Source organism: Cynocephalus volans, chromosome 3 (genome assembly GCF_027409185.1).
Source record: "Cynocephalus volans isolate mCynVol1 chromosome 3, mCynVol1.pri, whole genome shotgun sequence".
Lineage (NCBI taxonomy): Eukaryota > Metazoa > Chordata > Mammalia > Dermoptera > Cynocephalidae > Cynocephalus > Cynocephalus volans.
Genome location: NC_084462.1, coordinates 89245883 through 89266228, shown reverse-complemented (window position 1 = coordinate 89266228; position 20346 = coordinate 89245883). Strand labels below are relative to the sequence as shown.

The 20346-nt window shown below is 42.8% G+C and overlaps 1 protein-coding gene across 1 annotated transcript in view; it reads right to left on the bottom strand.

The window, feature by feature from the left end:
• Positions 1-20346, bottom strand: part of SHC4 (SHC adaptor protein 4) — a 137897-nt gene that overhangs the window by 90284 nt on the left and 27267 nt on the right. Inside the window, exon 2 of the mRNA XM_063091762.1 lies at positions 11221-11291. Within this exon, the coding sequence (XP_062947832.1) occupies positions 11221-11291 (71 nt within the window). The remainder of the gene's footprint in view (positions 1-11220; positions 11292-20346) is intronic.

Sequence of the window (20346 nt, the reverse complement as noted above, 5' to 3'; positions counted from 1 at the left end):
TTGGAGAAAAGAAATGCTACTGATTTTTGTGTGTTGATTTTGTATCCTGCTACTGTGCTGAAATCATTTATCAATTCCAGCAGTTTTTTTGTAGAGGTTTTAGGCTGTTCGATATATAGGATCATGTCATCTGCAAAGAGGGACAGTTTGACTTCATCTTTTCCAATCTGGATGCCCTTTATTTCCTTCTCTTCTCTGATTGCTCTGGCTAGTACTTCCAACACTATGTTGAATAGGAGTGGTGAGAGTGGGCATCCTTGTCTAGTGCCTGTTCTTAAAGGAAAAGCTTTCAGCTTTTCCCCATTCAGGATGATATTGGCAGTGGGTTTGTCATATATGGCTTTAATTATGTTGAGATATTTTCCCTCTATACCTAACTTATAGAGGGTCTTTGTCATGAATGAGTGCTGAACTTTATCAAATGCTTTTTCAGCATCTATAGAGATGATCATATGGTCCTTGTGTTTGAGTTTATTAATATGGTGTATCACATTTATTGATTTGCGTATGTTGAACCAACCTTGCATCCCTGGGATGAATCCCACTTGATCGTGATGAATAATTTTTCGTATGTGCTGCTGTATTCTGTTTGCTAGTATTTTAGTGAGGATTTTTGCATCTATATTCATCAAGGATATCGGCCTGTAGTTTTCTTTTTTGGTTATATCTTTACCTGGTTTTGGTATCAGGATGATGTTTGCTTCATAGAATGAGTTTGGGAGATTTGCGTCCGTTTCAATCTTTTGGAATAGTTTGTAAAGAATCGGTGTCAATTCCTCTTTGAATGTTTGGTAAAATTCTGCTGTGAATCCATCTGGTCCTGGGCTTTTCTTCGTTGGGAGCCTTCTGATAACAGCTTCAATCTCCTTTATTGTTATTGGTCTGTTCAAATTTTCTACGTCTTCACGGTTCAGTTTTGGGAGCTTGTGTGTGTCCAGAAATTTATCCATTTCCTCCAGATTTTCAAATTTGTTGGCGTATAGTTGTTTATAGTAGTCGTGAATGATTCCTTGTATTTCAGATGAATCAGTTGTAATATCGCCTTTTTCATTTCTAATTTTTGTTATTTGAGTCTTCTCTCTTCTTTTTTTTGTTAGCCATGCTAATGGTTTGTCAATTTTATTTATCTTTTCAAAAAACCAACTTTTTGATTCATTGATCTTTTGAATTGTTTTTTGGTTTTCAATTTCATTCAGTTCTGCTCTGATCTTAATGATTTCTTTCCGTCTGCTAACTTTAGGATTGGATTGTTCTTGTTTTTCTAGTTCTTTAAGGTGAAGTGTTAGGTTGTTCACTTGCCATCTTTCCATTCTTCTGAAGTGAGCATTTAATGCAATAAATTTTCCCCTCAATACTGCTTTTGCAGTATCCCACAGGTTTTGGTATGATGTATCATTGTTTTCATTAGTTTCAATAAACTTTTTGATTTCCTGCGTGATTTCTTCTTGGACCCATATGTCATTAAGTAGAATGCTGTTTAATTTCCATGTGTTTGTATAGTTTCCAGAGTTTTGTTTGTTATTAATTTCTAGGTTTAATCCATTGTGGTCTGAGAAGATACATGGGATAATTCCAATTTTTTTGAATTTATTGAGACTTGATTTGTGACCTAATATGTGATCTATCCTGGAGAATGATCCATGTGCTGATGAGAAGAATGAATATTCTGAGGTTGTTGGGTGGAATGTTCTGTAGATATCTGCCAATTCCAATTGGTCTAGAGTCTTGTTTAGATCTTGTGTTTCTCTACTGATTCTTTGCCTAGATGATCTGTCTAATATTGACAGTGGAGTGTTCAGGTCCCCTGCTATTATGGTATTAGTGTCTATTTCCTTCTTTAGGTCTAATAGAGTTTGTTTTATAAATCTGGCTGCTCCGACATTGGGTGCGTACATATTTATGATTGTTATGTCTTCTTGATGGATCAGTCCTTTTATCATTAAGTAGTGTCCCTCATTGTCTCTTTTTATGGTTTTTAGTTTAAAGTCTATTTTGTCAGATGTAAGAATAGCCACTCCAGCTCGTTTTTCTTTTCTGTTTGCATGGTAAATCTTTTTCCATCCTTTCACTCTTAGTCTGTGTGAATCTTTATGGGTGAGGTGGGTCTCTTGTAGGCAGCATATAGTTGGGTCCTGCTTTTTGATCCAGTCAGCCAGTCTGTGTCTTTTAATTGGGGAATTTAAGCCTTTAACATTAAGAGTTGTTATTGAAAGGTGTTGATTTATTCCTAGCATTTTATTCGTTGTTTGGTTGTCTTAGGTGTCTTTTGTTCCTTGCTTTCTGATTTACTGTTTGGTTTCTTTGTTTGTTGGTTCCTTAGGTTGTAGATAGTGTTTTTGTTAGCTTGTTTTCTCTTCATGAATGCCATTTTTATTGTACTAGCGGGTTTGGTTTTTTCTTAGGTTTTTATGGCAGTGGTAGTTATTTTTCAGGAACCAAACCCAGTACTCCCTTGAGGATTTCTTGTAAGGGTGGTCTTGTGGTAGTGAACTCCCGCAGTTTTTGTTTGTCTAAGAAATATACTATTTGCCCCTCATTTCGGAAGGATAGCCTTGCAGGGTAGAGTATTCTTGGCTGGCAATCTTTGTCTTTTAGTATTTTGAAAATATCATCCCATTCCTTTCTAGCTTTTAGGGTTTGTGATGAAAAGTCTGATGTTAACCTGATTGGGGCTCCCTTATAGGTGATTTGACGCTTCTCTCTTGCAGCTTTTAAGATTCTCTCTTTGTCTCTGAGTTTTGCCAATTTGACTATGACATGTCTTGGAGAAGGCCTTTTTGGGTTGAATACGTTTGGAGATCGTTGAGCTTCCTGGATCTGAAGATCTGTGATTTTTCCTATACCTGGGAAGTTTTCTGCCACTATTTTGTTGAATATGTTTTCAATGGAATGTCCATTTTCCTCCCCTTCTGGAATACCCATGACTCGGATATTTGAGCGCTTGAGGTTGTCTGATATCTCTCTCAGATTTTCTTCCATGTCCTTGATTCTTTTTTCTTTCTTTTTGTCTGCTTGTGTTATTTCAAACAGCCCATCTTCAAGTTCAGAGGTTCTCTCTTCAACTTCGACAAGCCTGCTGGTTAAACTCTCCGTTGTGTTTTTTATTTCGCTGAATAACTTCTTCAGTTCAGCAAGTTCTGCTACATTTTTTTTCAGGACATTGATTTCCTTGTATATTTCCTCTTTCAGATCCTGTATACTTTTCCTCATTTCATCATGATGTCTAGCTGAGTTTTCTTGTATCTCATTCAGTTTCCTTAGAATTATCACTCGAAATTCCTTGTCAGTTATTTCAAGGGCTTCTTGTTCTATAGGATCTAGAGTATGAGATTTATTAACTTTTGGTGGTGTACTTTCTTGATTTTTTGTATTTCTGGTGTCTTTTTTTTGGTGTTTATTCATTGTGGCAGGGGGTTTCACAGTCCACCGGTTTGAGACTAATGACTAACTAGGATGTTGCTGTGGTTGCCAATTTGGTATGGCTCCCGCCGTGACTGCTCAGTTGGCCTCTAGTGTCTTGTGTGTGTGGTTGCCTCGGGTCTTGGGCTTCTCCAGGGATCCACCTTTCTAGTCAGCTTGTACTCTGCTGGGCTGGTGGATCACGTACCACAGGGTGTGTGATCTCTGTTGAGCTTTCACTTTCTGTACAGGACTTCTCCCCGTTCCGTGTGCTCTGGCCCAGGCTGTTAGATCGTGCCGTGGCGACCCCACCGGGTGTGTGGTTTCTGTCGAGTACTCCGCCTCCCTGGCCGCACGTCTCCCCCCTCTGTGCACACTGTGCTGGGCTGGGGCGTGTCTTCTGCACCCCTCGTCTATCAGCTGGGCCTTCAAGACCCTGCTCAGCACCGCCTCGCCCAGGAAGTCTACCAGGTTTCTGCTAGGCACAGACGACCGGTCTCTCTGGGTGCCTTTGTAGCACTGTGTAGATCTTTCTCGGGTCTTGTTCACCTTTGTATCCCCCCGGTATAAACCGAGTCTAGTGCCCGCCTGCAGCCTGCTCTCCGGCAGGTTCAAGCGGACCTGGGAACTCTCCTACTACACTATTCCCAACCAGAAATTCGTTAGGCTTTTTTCCAAACTGGTGGTCGCAGAGATGGTATCTGCCTCCCAGTAACAGGAAGTTTACCGGGGCCGGAGTCCAGGGTGTGGTGGAGTGACAGTCGGCCCGCCCGTACTTCCTAGCCCTCCCAAAACTGGTCGGGACGCCCCACACCCCCAGCCCTGCCAGAGAACCGCGGAGAGAGTGGGAGAGGAGGTCGGCCCGCAGGGTCCGGAAAGCCCCGCGCCAGGCCAAGCAAATGGGCTCAGTGATGGCCGAGCAGGGCGGAGCTGCCCGCACCTGGGAAAATGGAGGCAGCACCGTGGCAGTGAGTGGCCTGGTGGTTCAGGCGGGAGCCGCGTGGGCATCCACCCCCCGAACAGAGCTGTGCCAGGGATCACTCACAGTGCTGTGCCAGGTCGGGCACTCGCTCTGTCTCTGGTTTGTTGCCTTCCGTGTTCTCGGCGCTGCCGCCTCGGGCTGTTCAGTCGCGGCACCGCTCGGGCGCTCCCAGGAATCTTCTTTAATGCCGGCCTGAAACCTCGAATACTGAATAGGGTAGCTGGCCGCCTTCAGTGCGGCCCCAGCCTCCGGGATCCTGGCTGCATCCACAGCAGCCCTGGCGCCGTGTTCCCTGTTTCAAGACTCGCTTTTGCAGCTAAGAATCAGTTCTTTTCCTGCTCCACACTTCAAAGCTGTTGCCTGTAAATGAGGCAGCCTCTCCTGCCGGGGGCAAAGTGGCGTTGAGCCCCCACGACCGGCCAGCAGCAGCAGTCCTCCCTTAAGAGATGGCCAGAGGAAGGTCCACAAGTTTCCCGGCTGCCTGAGGTCCAGTGGCCACCTTTTCCACCTCAGCTACTCCGCGCCAGCCGCCGCAGCCGCCGCCATCTTGAAACTCCCCCTAACTCCATGCTCTTCTCCCAAGTGAACACAGAATCCACATACCGTATGCTGTGAACTACTCCAAAGTTTAGGCAGAGATACACAAACTTATCCATGTATAGCTGTAGCCAATCCTTTTCTGACAACCCTCAGGAAATTTAGATAAATGCCAGCCTGTTTTCAAACAAACAGATATCTTAATTTGGCCACCTAACATACAGATATTTGACCTCCACAAAATATTTTTCCTCCTAATATTCACATTTCTTAAAACCACACACACAGGAACATATGGAAATGTTCAGCTGCATCTTGGATCTGCTTTGCATCTGATGGTTGAACACATACATACACACACACACACACACACACACAAAGAAGTATGCATTTGTCTCTAAAGAACTGCCTTAAATGCCCTGTTGAAGCCAAAGAATCAAAATTTTCAAGATAGTGAATTAAATTTGCAGTATCTCTGCTCAGGAGCAACAACATTACGAACAGAAAATTACTTCAATTACAACATCTTCTGAATTATGATTTCTGCTTCCCTGTTTTCTTACCTAGTACCAAATCACCCAAAGAGCTTTCTGTCTACAGCAGCAGTTCAAAAAACAGCACTACTCAGGGTCTCCACCCACTCATCCAATGGAACAGAATGGAGCAGGAAAAACCATAATGCGAAGCTAGAGATCAGCTCGAGAAAATGAATCTTGAGCCAGAACCCCAAAGGGCAGCACTCGCCACCCGTACACTTCCTTTCACAGACCCCCAGGGAAGGCAACCACACGAATGAGGCAAGCCTGCCGCGTGCCGGGGCTTCCCGGCTGATCCTGGGGCCGAGCTGGGCAGACCGCGCGCTGGGCGCCTCGCTCTTAGCTAATGGGAGTTAAACACGTAAGGCAAGAAATAGCAGACGAGGGCCCATCTGCCAGTGGTGTGCCCTGCCCCTCAGGGTAAATGTGTGCTGTGCTGATTAACTAAATGTCCCCTCTACAATTTCCTTGGGGCTCAAAATAAGAAGTTCTGGTCTTCAGATTGAAAGCCAAGTCCTGTCCCCCCAGCTCCACTTAGTGGCTTACCCTGATGTGTCCATTCCTCCTTCCCCATTTGAGGCAGGTTCCCACCCGGACACAAAGGAGGAGGCATCCCCAGAGAGAGAGGGATGAGGTTTTTCTTCTTTGCTTGATGTGGATGCCTCTCAAGTAAAGGAATCCAGGCTTTGGGTTTTAGTGACCTGATTTCTCTCTCTGTCTCTCTCTCTGTCTCTGTCTCTCTGTCTCTCTGTCTCTCTCTCTCTCTGTCTCTCTCTGTCTCTGTGTGTGTGTGTGTGTATGTGTGTGTGTGTGTGTGTGTGTGTGTTTGCAGATGTGGATCAGATGTTTTGTTTTGTTTTGTTTTGTTTAACTTTGTTTTAAAAATTATGCGATCATTTTCACAGGAGAGTGCAAGTGGCATCTTTAGCATAATTTTCATTTCCCCTGTCTTTTATTTCCTTTTGATACTGTTCCAGACGTTTTGAAGACCACTGTGGCTGTGAGCCTTTGTTTTTCTAATTATCTCGTTTCTCTTCACTGTCAGGAAAAACCTCCTCCTTTGCCCTTTTGCATGAATACTCTGTTCCTAAAAATTGGGATCCGGTCCAGAATCAGTCGAGGGGATGAATGGCTGGGGGAGTATTTGTGGAGGAACAACTGTAAAAGCCACCCAAGGGGCACCCCCAGGGACAGAATCTGGAGACAACATAGAAAAGTGTGATGAGAGCTTTGAAAGGTGTGAAATCCGGGAACTGCTGAGAAAGTAAATAACCTCTTGTCCTTTTCTTTCTCTCTGCTCTTATTTGAGTACTTTCTGTGTTCTAGGTCCTGTGGATTCAACCCTCAAACAACTAGCAGGAAGGTCCCTCATAAAGACAAGAATTCTACTCCATCTTTCTCCTCTTTTCAAATGCTGATCCTACTGGTGTATCTTAATCACAGCTCCTTCTTCATTACCAGGAATACCATGTTGTTGTCTTCCTACTATTCGCAATATAGAGATGGTAAGACGTTTACCATGGGTGGGACATCAGTATCCAATTGTTTGTATCTGTAGTGGCAATTAATTACACTAATTTATCAGCATGCACACCTGAATTATCTTATGTTTGGTGGTAAATGTCTGGAGATAGTTGTGATCACAAAAAACATAGTTCTTTCTTTTGGAATCCTAACTGGTCCCCTGAAAATTTTTCTTGGACTACATAGGACTATGAGCTAAATGAAGAAACTTTATGAATATATGACATTTCAAATAAAAAAATTGGAAACCTGATACAATGGTAATATTTTAATGATAACATCCAAGACAAGGGAACTAATGTTTGGCCCTGACATACAGAAATCAGCCTCACTGCTGTAAAGCCCCACCATGGTTCTTGGGGGCTGCAGTCTCCTGATTACAAGTAGGACCACTTGGCACCATAGGGCATCTTAAAACTTGATCCTCCTCTCCAGTCAGCCTCTCTCTCTCCTGAGTGGGAACCACTGAATATTTTTTGCACTCACTCTTGGGAGAAGATGCACACTTTTTTACACTATTACCAAACTACCCGCCTGAGTGCTGATGCCACGGCCATCTTCCCTATGCCCTGAGCTCTCTTCCAGATACTCCCATGGCTGGATCCCTCACTTTATTCAGGTCTTAGCTCAAATGTCTTCTCCTCAGAGAGGTCTCATGACCACTAAGCATAAAAAAAAAAAAAACAACCACCACCCTCAAGCTTCCATAAGTATGCCCAGAACACAATCTGCCATGCCTGAATCATGTACAAACACACCTACAAGGAATACTATCCAGATACCATGCCAGACATCCTGCCATGGGTATGTACATTAGTCATAAACTGAATCTTCATGGAAGAGAAAAAAAAGTCAGCCTTTTACTATTTACTAAAGAGTAGGGATATATAGACTTACATGTTTATGAAGACTTAAAAAAACAGATACAAAAAACCCCCAGATACTTGGCTGGAAGGAAGGGGTATCAACGAATGCAGTTATTCTGCAGAGCAATCTAGTAATACACATCAAAAGCCCTTAAAATATTTATATTGTTTGGCTTAGTGATCCCAATTCTAGAATTTGTCCTATGAAAATAATCAAGAGATATAGACGAGATGTTCATTGCTGCATTATTTATAATAATGAAAAATGAGAGAATGTTATGCGGATATTAAAAATTCTTTAGAGAAACAACCCAAATGTCTACTGGATGATGAATGGATAAACAAAATGTAGTATATGCATAGAAGAGAATAGTATTCAGCCTTGAATGATATTCTGACAGATGCTACATGAATCAACCTTGAAGACATTGTACTGAGGGAAATAAGCCAGACAGAAAAGAAGAAATACTGTGTAGTTCCATTTATATGAGGTCCCTAGAGTAGTCAAATTCATACAGACAGAACATAGAACGGTGGTTGCCAGGGGCTGCAGGGTGGTGGAGGTGGGGGAGAATGGGGAATTATTGTTTAATGGTTATAGAGTTTCTATTTGGGAGGACATAAAGTTCTGCAGGTGAATTATGGTGATGTTTGCACAACAATGTGAATGTTCTTAATGTCACTGAACTGCACACTTAAAAATGATTAAAATGGTAAATTTTGCATTGTATATTTTACCACAATAAAAAATGCTTTAGAATATTTAGCAACAGGAAATGTTCAATATGGGAGAAATAGTGTATAATATTGTTCAGATTTTCTGTAAAAAGTCATTGTAAATTCATGTATAGAAAAAAAGGCCAGAAAGATATTCCCAAACACAAAATATTAATAGATGTTACTGCTAGGTGGGATTATGAGTAATATTCTCTTTCATACTTTTCTGTATTTTCCAAATGTTCTGAGTAAACACTTATAACTAGAAAATACAATAGAATTTAAAAGTCTACTGCCAACATCTCTATCCTCTTACCCTGTTTTATTGTTACAGTAATAGCACTTATTACTACCTGGAAGTGTATTGTGTGAGGATACTTTAAAAAGTTCATGGAAAGGGCTGGCCCTGTGGCTCACTCGGGAGAGTGCAGCGCTGGGAGTGCTGAGGCCACGGGTTCGGATCCTATATAGGGATGGCCGGTGCTCTCACTGGCTGAGCACGGTGTAGGCAACACCAAGCCAAGCGTTGCAATCCCCTTACCGGTCGCAAAAAAAAAAAAAAAAAGTTCATGGAAAAATGGAACTAAAAGATAATATGAATCTTTCCATGAATTTTTTGAAGACCCTTGGTATATTTATTTATTTATTTGTCATAGTCTGTTTCCCTGGCTAGAGTGTAAGTTCCCTGAGGGCAGAGGCTTTGTCTTCTTCACTGCTGGAACCTTAATTCTTGAACACTTTCAGGCACTTAATAGGCACTCCGTAAATATCTTAGTGAAAGACAGAGTCAACGAATGAATGGATAAATGAAAAGAAAATCAGTCCTCCTCAGTGTCCATTCTTAGACTAATTTACAAATAATAGAAACCCATTTCTTACTGTTCTGGAGGCTTGGGAAGTCCAAGATCAAGGTGCCAGCAGATTTAGTGTCTGGTGAGGGCTGCTCTCTGCTTCATAGATGCGTGCGTCTTGCTACATCCTCACATGGTAGAAGAGAGTTCCCTCTCACCTCTTTTATACGATCACTAATCCCATTACTCCTCATGACTCCGTCACTTCCTAAAGGCACCATCTCCTAATACTATGACACTGGCAATTAAGTTTCAACCTATGAATTGGGTGGGACACATTCAAACCATAGCACTAAGGTTAGGACAGTGGGCATTCCTTTGTCCTGTGCTCCCATTCCAGGTATCAACCCTCTTGCTCCCATCTGTACCCTTCTTAGGACTGAAGGAAGGGTTTTCTCCAGACTAAGAATCATCAAAATGAAATAAAGCCTGAAAATTTTCCAAAGTAGGGCTAACAGGGTGGGAAGTAGTCTGAAATCATGTCACTTGAAGGATAACTGAAGGGGCTGAGAGTGTGAAAGAGACGATTTAAGGGGGAGAAGAAATGTTGCTGTCTTCAAATACTGAAAGTAGAGTCAGGTGGGACCATGCATTTATTCAATAAATATCCACTGAGCCTCCTCCATGTGCCCAGGGTTTGTCATTTGTTTGACTCCAGAGGGAATACTGAGGATTGGTGAGGAGAAGTTTGGAAAAACAGATTTGAATGCATTGTTAAGACAGAGAGTCCAAATCAGCATTTCCTAAACTGCATTTCATGGAACCCTCGGGATACATAGGATGTTCAGTTATGTTGTATGAAAAAATGATTTGGGGGCCAAATAAGTTTAGAAAATCTTGGGATAATGTTAGAGTTTTTTAAACTACAGCCTAGGACTTGGCAGAGTCTTTAATATACTATTGTACACTGCAGTTCACCTAAACAGTAATATGATACTTTCCCCAAATATTTTGGACCACAAGACACTTTTTCTAGGCCTAGAATTCCATGGGATGAGCATTAGGAAGTCATTCTCTCTTCATAATGGGAACAGTCACCTTTGGAACAGGAAACCTGCAACCATGGATCCAGATGGGCACTGTGGCATGCCCCTGAGACACACCCTGGCACCACATGCAACAGGTGCCCAAACCTTCATCCTGAATCATGGGCAGCAGCCCAGTCCTCTCACTTCATCCCCTCACCTCACAATTTCCCCAGTTACCAGTGTCGGCACAGCACTCTCTTATTCCTCTTTCTGTCCTTGCTTTAAACTTGGCTTTAATGAACCATGCCTTGTATTTCTGCTTCTGACTCGAGCTGCACATAACAAGGATTCTGATTTCTTCCTTAAAGCTGCCTGGGGTAAAGCCCTTCACTCACTGTAAGCAGAGGAGGGGACCCAGGCAGGGAGAGAGCAGGTTCTCATGTGAGGGATGCCGTAAATGGGGAGAGCTTGGGCTTTTGGACGGTGAAAGTTCTTGCCTAGACTTATTTTCAGCTAGCTCCTTGACAGGTCAGAGATTCTGTAATGTCCTATTTCCAGGCATAATTTTAAATACTTTTGGTACCTGGGAACCAGCTATTTCTGTAGTCTGCATCATGTTATCGATTCTCATGTGGAATGCAGATGCTCTGCCACACTGGGTAATCTTTCACACGATAAGATAAAGCCACTCATCCAAGGTCACTGGGCTATGTTCTACCTTCCAGACATATGAATAAAAACCCATAATGACTTTGCAGGCTTGCATAAAATCCCTGCAAGAGAAACTATTGTGACTTTAAACTATACTCCTCAAAGCTCTTCCCATTTTCGGTCTCTTACCTTGTAACTTGCGTTCTCATTCCAAAATCCAGTGACCTCATTGATTGCAGCACTTCAATACAGCCCATGTACTAGAATAAGAAAAAAAAAAAAAAGAAGTAAGACAAAAATACCACAAAGCTGTCTCTCAGCTTCATAGTGACTTCCTAGGAAGCACCTTAAATCAGCTCCTAATATCAAGTTACGTTTGCACACTCTGTTTACCATTGATATTTCTGACCATTAATAGACACATGCCTTAAGCTTCATTCAGTTATGAAACATCAGCTAAATCCAAATACATTGTCAGGGATGCAGGTAACAAAGACAAACGCGGGTTCAGTGGTTAGGAGCATGGGCGTCGGGGCCAGACCATGTGAATTCACATCCTGCACTACCACTTCGTAGTTAAGGAACCGCAGCAGGTTGGTCAACTCCTCTGCATCACGGTTTTGTCCTTGGTAAGATGGGGATACAAATAGAATTGTTGTGAGGTTAAACTACTTCACACATGTAAAGATTTTAGAACAACGCCTAGTGCATACAAGTGCCCAAATACTGGAGAAAGCAAAAAATAGAGGACTGTCAACTCTTCTAAGGAGATATAACAAGCATATAATCATCTTTTGCAAGATCTTTAAATGTTAAGGGGGTTCAAGAAAGAAAAAAAATCACATCTCACACCAGTGATCGGTAAGTTTAGCTCGAACACCACATATTGGAAAAGGAATTGTGACTTATAAAGCTAAAAGAGGGCTTATATTTAACGTGGCAGCAGTGGGGAGCCGTGCCAGGCTGCTGGCAGCAGCACGATGGGAGTAGATCTGTGTTTGAGGCTCAAGTCAGCAGCAGTACGGAGGTGGGTGAGGCAATGAGTTAGGATGCTCCTCTCAGGAGGACAGTAATGACAGCCCACACCGAAGAGGGATAGTGGCAATAGGAAGGAAGGGACAGATTCAAGTGACATCACGGAAATAGGTACTACAGGATTCGGCAGGTGATTTGATATAGAGAATAAGAGAGACGGATGAGTCAAGGATGACTCAGACATTTCCAGCCAGGGTAGCAGAGGGAATAGTGATGCCATCAACAGAAACAGGAAAACCAGGAGGGGGAAGATAATGAATTGGTTTGGGACCCATTGACTGCAAGGCACTGGTGTGGTATCCAGGAAATAAGTTGAAAATTGGATTCTGGAATCCTGGAGAGGAATTAAGCCTAGAAATGCAGACTTAGTGATCTGTGTAGCTTTACCAAGTCAGGCCATGGGAGGAAATCCTCTTAGCAGAACCGTAGTTGACTAGGGAGAGTGTTTCTCTGAAAATTACCTTGGAAATGTTATGAGAGCCAAGCGGTCTGATTGAAAGTGATCTGTTGGCTCCATGGAAATGATAGGCTTCCTGTTTAGCTTCCCTTTGGAAGCCTTCCAGCCTCTCTCTGCTTGGAAATGGCAAAAGCACTGTGGAAAGACAGCAGGAGCAGGGGGTAGGGGTAGGGACAACTTCCCAGACACTTCTAGAAGTGTTTCTGAGCAGATCCTGTAGACTCAGCATCTTAAGAGCAGTTCAGTGCACCAAGCGCTGCCTTGAGCTTGTGCTGGGGAGAGCATGCTGGCCGGGGCAATAGCCTGTTCATTCTCAACCAGATTCCTGTTAGTCACACTCCTCTTGGGGTCTCTCGTATTGACACAAGAAATATTTTGGATTTCTTTTTCTGTCCCAATCACACTTAACTTCTCCAGGCTTGAGTAGTACAGGGAAGTAAATGATGTCTACAGATTTCTATTCAATAAACCGTTAGGCTAAGGAGAAGAATGCTAGATTTAAAGGGCATGTCAGAGCCCATCTCGCATTGCCATGAAAGGAGATTCCAGCTCCACGTCTAGATGGATTGACAAGATTGTTTGCACATGCTCACAGGCACTCTGCCTTCTCCTGCCTTCCTCTTCCACCCCAGAATGTAGCTCCTGCTCCCCTATTTCCTGTGCTCTGGCCCTGGAAAGAATGGACTCCCCAAACAGGCTACACTTCCAATTCCCCAGGAGACTTTGCTGGTGCAGAGGTGGGTGTTGTCTTTCCCTTCAGCTGTAAATCACCAATTAAGATGAGGTGATACCAACCAGCCTACAAGCACCTAGATTTTTCACACTCTGCCACACTGAGTTTTTGAAAATGCATATCAGATCATGTCCCTCCTCTGCTTGAATCCCCTGGCATCTATTATCAGAACAAACTTGTGACTATAAGCCTCTGCTCACCCTTCAGCCTTACCAGTGTCACTCTCCCCCTGTGAACTTTGCTGCCACAGTGGCCACCTTTCTAGTCCCCAAATACACCCGACTCTTTGCCAGTGCAGGGCCTTGGCCCCTGCTGTTCCCTCTGCCTGGCCCTTCCCCCACTGCACTGCAGGACTGACTCTTGCTCATCGTTCAGACTTCAATTCAAATGATGCCACCTCAGAGGCCCCTCCTGCCACCCTTCATCACAGCCCCTGTTGGTTACTTCCATATCACTGATGGATGGTCGGGTTTACCTGTTAATTGGCTTTTTTATTACCTGTCTTCATTCTCTTGGCTGTAAGCCCCATAAGAGTGAGGCCCACGGTCAGCATCACATTCTGAGCCTCTGGGACAGTGCTTAGGACCTGGGGGGCACTTAATAAATACTGGCTGAAAGACTGAATGAAGCATCTAGTGTTCAGCTCTACCGTAACTTCAAAATGAGCAGAGAGAGGGAGAAGAGACTGAGGGAGGTGAAGGTCTCTCCACCCTGGGGGACAAACGAGAACAGGAGCACTGAGGACTCAGAAAGAGACTCAGGCACTGCAGGCCAGGACGGTACCTTTGGAAAGTTTCCAGATTTCTCAGTAATTCACTCCCTGTTTGTTCTTTTTGTTACCCCCCATTTTAGAGGCTGACAACAAACAACCCAGACGGGGGATGGGTCTGTAGTGAAGTGGGAAGCTGGAGAGGATGTGCCCTACGTCTCGGGTGGTCTATGGGCGAGGGGTGGTGACAGCCCTGAATGATGGAGTTGACAGTGGGAAGGATAAAAGGAAAGGAGAATAGGCTGCATGTCCGAACAGGAGGGGACAGAGAGACAAAGGGAACAGCTGGGACGGCCAGGCCTGTGTGAGGGAGAGTGTCAAAGTGGGGGCAAGCCTCAGCCCCATGAACTGACCCACCAATGGGGAGATCTGGGCTATCCATGAGGAGTGTTTAGTGTTTTGGGTGTGAGAAGGACAGAGCAAGGGACTCCTCCAAGGATTTGTTGTTGATCACACTTCATCTTGTCTGCTTCCCTCGAAGGAAGACCCAGTCATTGCTCTGGGATCCCTTCCCCTTCGTGTAAACCTCTGTTTTGATTCACATACTTGTCTGTCAGCAATGGCACAGGTGACACCTTCCATCCACCTCTCTGTGACACAACCGAAGGCTTTGCAGAAGCACAAGTCCCAGCCTGAGGTGACCAACGTGAGTACAGTTCCCCTTCCACCATGGGCATGTGTTGAGGAAGCCCCAACCGATTTTTGCCACAGTTACCCCAAAGCCCCCTATGGAGTCGGTCCTCCCACTGAGGTGCACAGTCCCCGTCACTTAGAGACCACTGCTGAGAGGACGCGGGAGCAGGCGGGGCATGAAAATAATCTGTCCACTCCTTTGTCAGGTGCTTGGTGACCGCGCGGGCAGGCAGTGGCTGAATACCCAGCCGAGGGAGAAGTTTAGTTTGTTAGGTATAACCCAGGGTGACAATACCTCCCATTCACTTACTAAATGCAGAGCTGCATGAGACACGGTCTGGGTTCTTGAGAAACCCAGCCCCATAAAGATAGGACAACCGTGGAAAGAGATGACTTATCTTTTCTTTTCATGAGGTTAGTCATTGTTGTTAGCTCCATTTTATAGATGAGGAAATTAAAGTCTATTAAAGGGACGTGCCTGGCTCAGTTTTATTTATTCACTGAGACTGAAGCAGGGTTTATTCTAGAGTCTGCAGTCCACTGCTGGGACCCTGTATAACAGAAAAGTCAAAAAGAGAAGGGGCTGGCCAGCCGGCTCCCACTCACCCAGGGAGGTAACAACAGGGACGAGACTGGGGGTCATGATGGAGACCGCACACATGACCCAAGCTGCTCTGGGGACTGCAGGAGGTGGCACATGAGACAGAAGACACTCCCTAGTTCCCAGCCCTGTGGCGAGGAGAGGACACTGAAGACCTTTATTTAGAGGCACACAGGGCGGGTGAGAAAGTGGCGGAGCTCAGCAGTGAGCAGACAACCTGCGCATTGAGCACCGGACAGGCGGCTTACCTAACTCCCACCTGTCCCTCCCTTCACGCCCCAGGGCGGTAATAATATTTTTGTACTTTCTAAGCTTCAACCACTTGCTTCCAGGGAGGGGTGAACAGCCTATTCATGGTCATGTGAATCTTGGGCTTTGCATTCCAGAGAAGGAATTGCTGGGATATTCACAGAGAAGGAGTGATAGCTAGCTTCACTAAGAATGCCTCACCCTGATTCTCTCACAGATGATGACTTCAAGCATGTTACCTAAAGAAAAAAAAGATATATATTCTTATATCCTCAGAAAGAACGTCTGCAAGATACATAAGAAGTGTTAACAGTGGTTGCCTCTGGAGATGGGAGAGAGGCAGCTTTTTACATTTTACTGTACACTTTTGTATTGATTGTTTTTAAAAATAAGTTGGTAGCATTATTTTAGAATGAAAAAAATAAACAAACAAAGCTTAGCACTTCACCTCTAGGAACCACAGTTTATTAAGTAGGTTGAAATCCCTTTTTATCAATGGCATAGTCCCTTCCTGAGAATGTACCTGCCCTATGCAAGGAGTAGGAGAGAATATTGTTCAGAGAAGTTTAAGGCATAGGCCCTGCACTTTATAAGTTCATAATAAGAGTGATAAGACAAGGAAGAATAACACTTATGAAACAAACACTGAAGAACAGAGTATAATCAAGTATGATATAATGAGGGTCTGAGCATCATGCAACAAATGTTCAACAATGGTAGGAGCCACCAAGGTGGCAAGAAGACACCACAGGATTTTTCTGCCACCTTTAATTTACTTGTATGTAGTCTTTGCCACTCAAAAAAGACAATAGGGAGGGTAGGGAGGAAGGACATTCCCTTCCTAACCTTGAAACTTTGTTTCCACTTCCTTACTTTCCACCCATGCCTCAATTCATCAGGTAAGGTTTCTGGTCTCAACTCTCTTCTGAAACTGCTTGAGCAAACCAACCACTTTCTCCTAGTTCACTTTAGAGAACTGTCTTTATTCGCCTGTTCACCTATTTGGGTAATCTGCCATTGTCGACCTCTACTCTTTTTTTCGCTAAACCTCTCTCCTTCTTGTCTTTTGTGAGAACATTTTCTCTGATTCCTCATGTTTTTCCTCTTACTATTCCTTCCTAAGATTCCTTTGCTGATTCCTTTTTTCTCCCATCTTTTCTTTAAACAGTGGTTCCTTCTCTTCTCAACCTATACCAGTGGTTCTCAACACTTACTGCATATTAAAATCACTAAGGAAGCTTTAAAAAAAGTCTGATTCCCAGGTTTTACTCCAAACCAATAAAATCAGTCTCCAGCATGTATGTACCTGTGCGTTCAATTACTGCCTGGTGCTGATAGCACACAAATTTTCAGCCCAAGCTCTTTCTCACCTTCAGACCAGTATAAGCATGTGGATATTCTACTTCCATCTCAAATTCAATACATTCAAATTATTCCTATACTTGTATTTCTGATCTCAACCTATCAATATCTACCTACTTATATAAACCAGAATATTCAGCTCTTCCCTTTTTTTCAAATCCCTCATCCAAAAAGGAGTCAAGCCCCATCCTTTCACTCTCCATATCATCTCTCATATCTGCCCTGTCTTCTTCCCTCAACTCCACACCCTGCCCCAACTTTTACTATCCTAGTTTAGGCACACTCTACCTCTCAGTTGCAATACAGTGGACTCACATAATATGCATGTTCAATGTACATGAATTTGACTATATCCATCTGGCAGGCAGAAAACAAAGAGATCAGTCCCTTTGTTCATCCCCTCAACCTCCCAACTCTACTCCCCAAACTAGATATTGACCTCAACTCCTCCCGGAAAAGGAGATCTCCCTATAAATGCAAACAGAAATGCAAGATATTGATTCTGACATTGATGGTCCAGATGCACAGGTGTTGGAGATTTCAAGGATTACCCAGTGTATTCTTTAATCTACCTGAGTTCCACTCTAGTGCTGACATGAGGCCATCGCCCTCTCTAAGATGGGATGTTCCACTCTCTGCATCTATCTTTCCCAGGGTAGCCAGCACAATACTGAAAACATATCTAGCATGTTATCACTCCACCTGCTGTGGATTGAATTGTGTCCCCCAGAGTCCATGTACTAGAAACTTAACCCTCAGTGTGACAGTGTGAAGAGGGTGGGAAATCCTGTTATGGTAATTAAAAGATGGGGCCTTGAAGACATGATTAGATTGTGAGGACCAAGCCCTAGTAAATGGATTAATAAATTGATTGTTTAATGGTGGTTATGGGCATGGTTCTGAGCGCTTTAAAAGGAGAGCACATAGGAGCTCTCTCTCTCTCTTCTGAAGCCATTTGCCATCTTGCAGTGTGATAGCCTGCATCACTGAAGTCACCACCAAAGAAGGCCCTCACCAGATGTGTTCCCTGGACTTTGGACTTCCCAGCCTCTGAAACTGTAAGCAATAAATGTTTCTTTACAAATACCCAGTTTCAAGTATTTCTGTTATAAGCACAGAAACAGACTAATACACCATCCTATCCCATTCTATTCCCACTTAAAACCCTTACAGACCCCCATCCTTAAAGCAGAGCTTCTCAACCTTTAGAGAACTTTGGAATCACCAGAGAAACTTAAAAAGCAGATTTCTGGGCTTTGAGAGTTTCTTCAATAAGTCTGGGAAATGGCATTTTAATAAGCACTCAGATCATTCTGCTACAAGTGGTCTAAGAATCAAGCTTTGGAGAAAATGCCAGCCCTCAGGAAAAGACCCAACTTTCTAAGCATGACGGACAGGGCCTCCAATAATCTGGCCCCTGCTGAACTCTTCAGACTTTTCCTCCCTTCTATTGCCCTCTCATTTTACACTCTCGTCATTTGTCTGCACTCAACAACCTTTTTCAAGATTCAAAACTATCCCTTCCTCTGCTCTTTCATCTTGAAATGTCCTTCTTATAAATGTCCATCAGTCTAATACCTACTCACCATTCACAAGGAAATGCAAGTCACTTCTTCTATGAAACCTTCTCTTCTTCTCCATCCCTACCCACAGCCCTCCTCGAAACACTGTATGAACTTTTTTTTTTTTTTTTTTTTTTATGGCTGAAAATAAATTTTATTTTTTTATTTTTTTATTTTTAATATTTATTTATTTATTTATTTATTTTTTATTTATTTTTTTTAAATTTTATTTTGTCGATATACATTGTAGCTGATTATTGCTCCCCATCACCAAAACCTCCCTCCCTTCTCCCTCCCCCCTACCCCCCAACAATGTCCTTTCTGTTTGCTTGTTGTATCAACTTCAAATAATTGTGGTTGTTATATCTTCTTCCCCCCCCCGCCCCGGTTTGTGTGTGTGTGTGTGTATGTGTGTGTGTGAATTTATATATTAATTTTTAGCTCCCTCCAATAAGTGAGAACATGTGGTATTTCTCTTTCTGTGCCTGACTTGTTTCACTTAATATAATTCTCTCAAGGTCCATCCATGTTGTTGCAAATGGCAGTATTTCATTCGTTTTTATAGCTGAGTAGTATTCCATTGTGTAGATGTACCACATTTTCCGTATCCACTCATCACTGTATGAACTTTTAACAGACCTTTTATAAAACTTTAATTGCTGGACTGGCCCGTGGCTCACTCGGGAGAGTGTGGTGCTGATAACACCAAGGCCACAGGTTCGGATCCTATATAGGGATGGCCAGTTCGCTCAATGGGAGAGCGTGGTGCAGACAACACCAAGTCAAGGGTTACGATCCCCTTACCAGTCATCTTTAAAAAAAATAAATAAATAAAATAAAACTTTAATTGCTTTTATGTCACTTTGTCAATGTGTCTGCATCTCTCTCAGAGCAGGAATGGTGTCTGTTTCTTTGTATGCTCCACATAAACACTGGCTCAACAACATTCTTGAGATGAGCAAGGGAGATGTGGCTTGAGGTAGCTTTTGAGAAAGGCTTTAATACAGGACGTGTATACTAAAATAATCATATAAAAGATTTAGATAATATTACCCCTTCTTTCAAATTGAATCTCGGCTAGCTTAGATTTCCCAAAAGAACAATCATAAGGTCAAAAACTCAATGCTTAATAATAAATTAGTGAGTAAATTAAGCCAAATGTAAGAAAGTAGCTAGATGAGGGAAAACTTGGAACCACATGGCCTACAAAAAGGACTCAGCCCAAACTACTCATTCCAGTCCCTCATTGCCATTTGGGAAACTAGATCTTCTGATTTTTCAAGAGAAGTCAGAAGTCAGACTTTATTTGTGAATTTTCCTGATTTTTAAAGCCAACAGTCCCAATAAACAATTCAAAATGAAATTAAGAAAACCATTCCATTTATAATAGAATAAAAAAGAATAAAATATCTATGAATAAATTTAACAAAATAAATGTGAAACATATACTTTGAAAACTACAAAATATTGTTGAAGGAAATTCAAGAGGAGCTAAATAAAGGGAAACACATCCCATGTTCATGGATCAGAAGACCTAAGATTGTCAAGATAGTAATACTTTCAAAACTAATCTGTAGATTCAACACAACTTCTGTCAAAATCCCAAATGGCTTCTTTGTAGAAATTGACAAACTGATCCTAAAACTTATGTGGAAATTCGAGGGACCCAGAATAGACAATATAATTTTGAAAAACAAAAACAGAGTTGGAGGACTCATATGTCCTAATTTCAAAACTTACTACCAAGTGGCACAATCAAGACAATGTGGTACTGTAATAAGAACAGACACATAGATTAATGGAAAAGAATTGAGAGTCTATAAATAAGCCCTCACATTTACTGTCAATTGGTTATCGACAAAGGTGACAGAACAATTCAATAGGGAGAGGACCATTGAGCAAATGGTGCTGGGG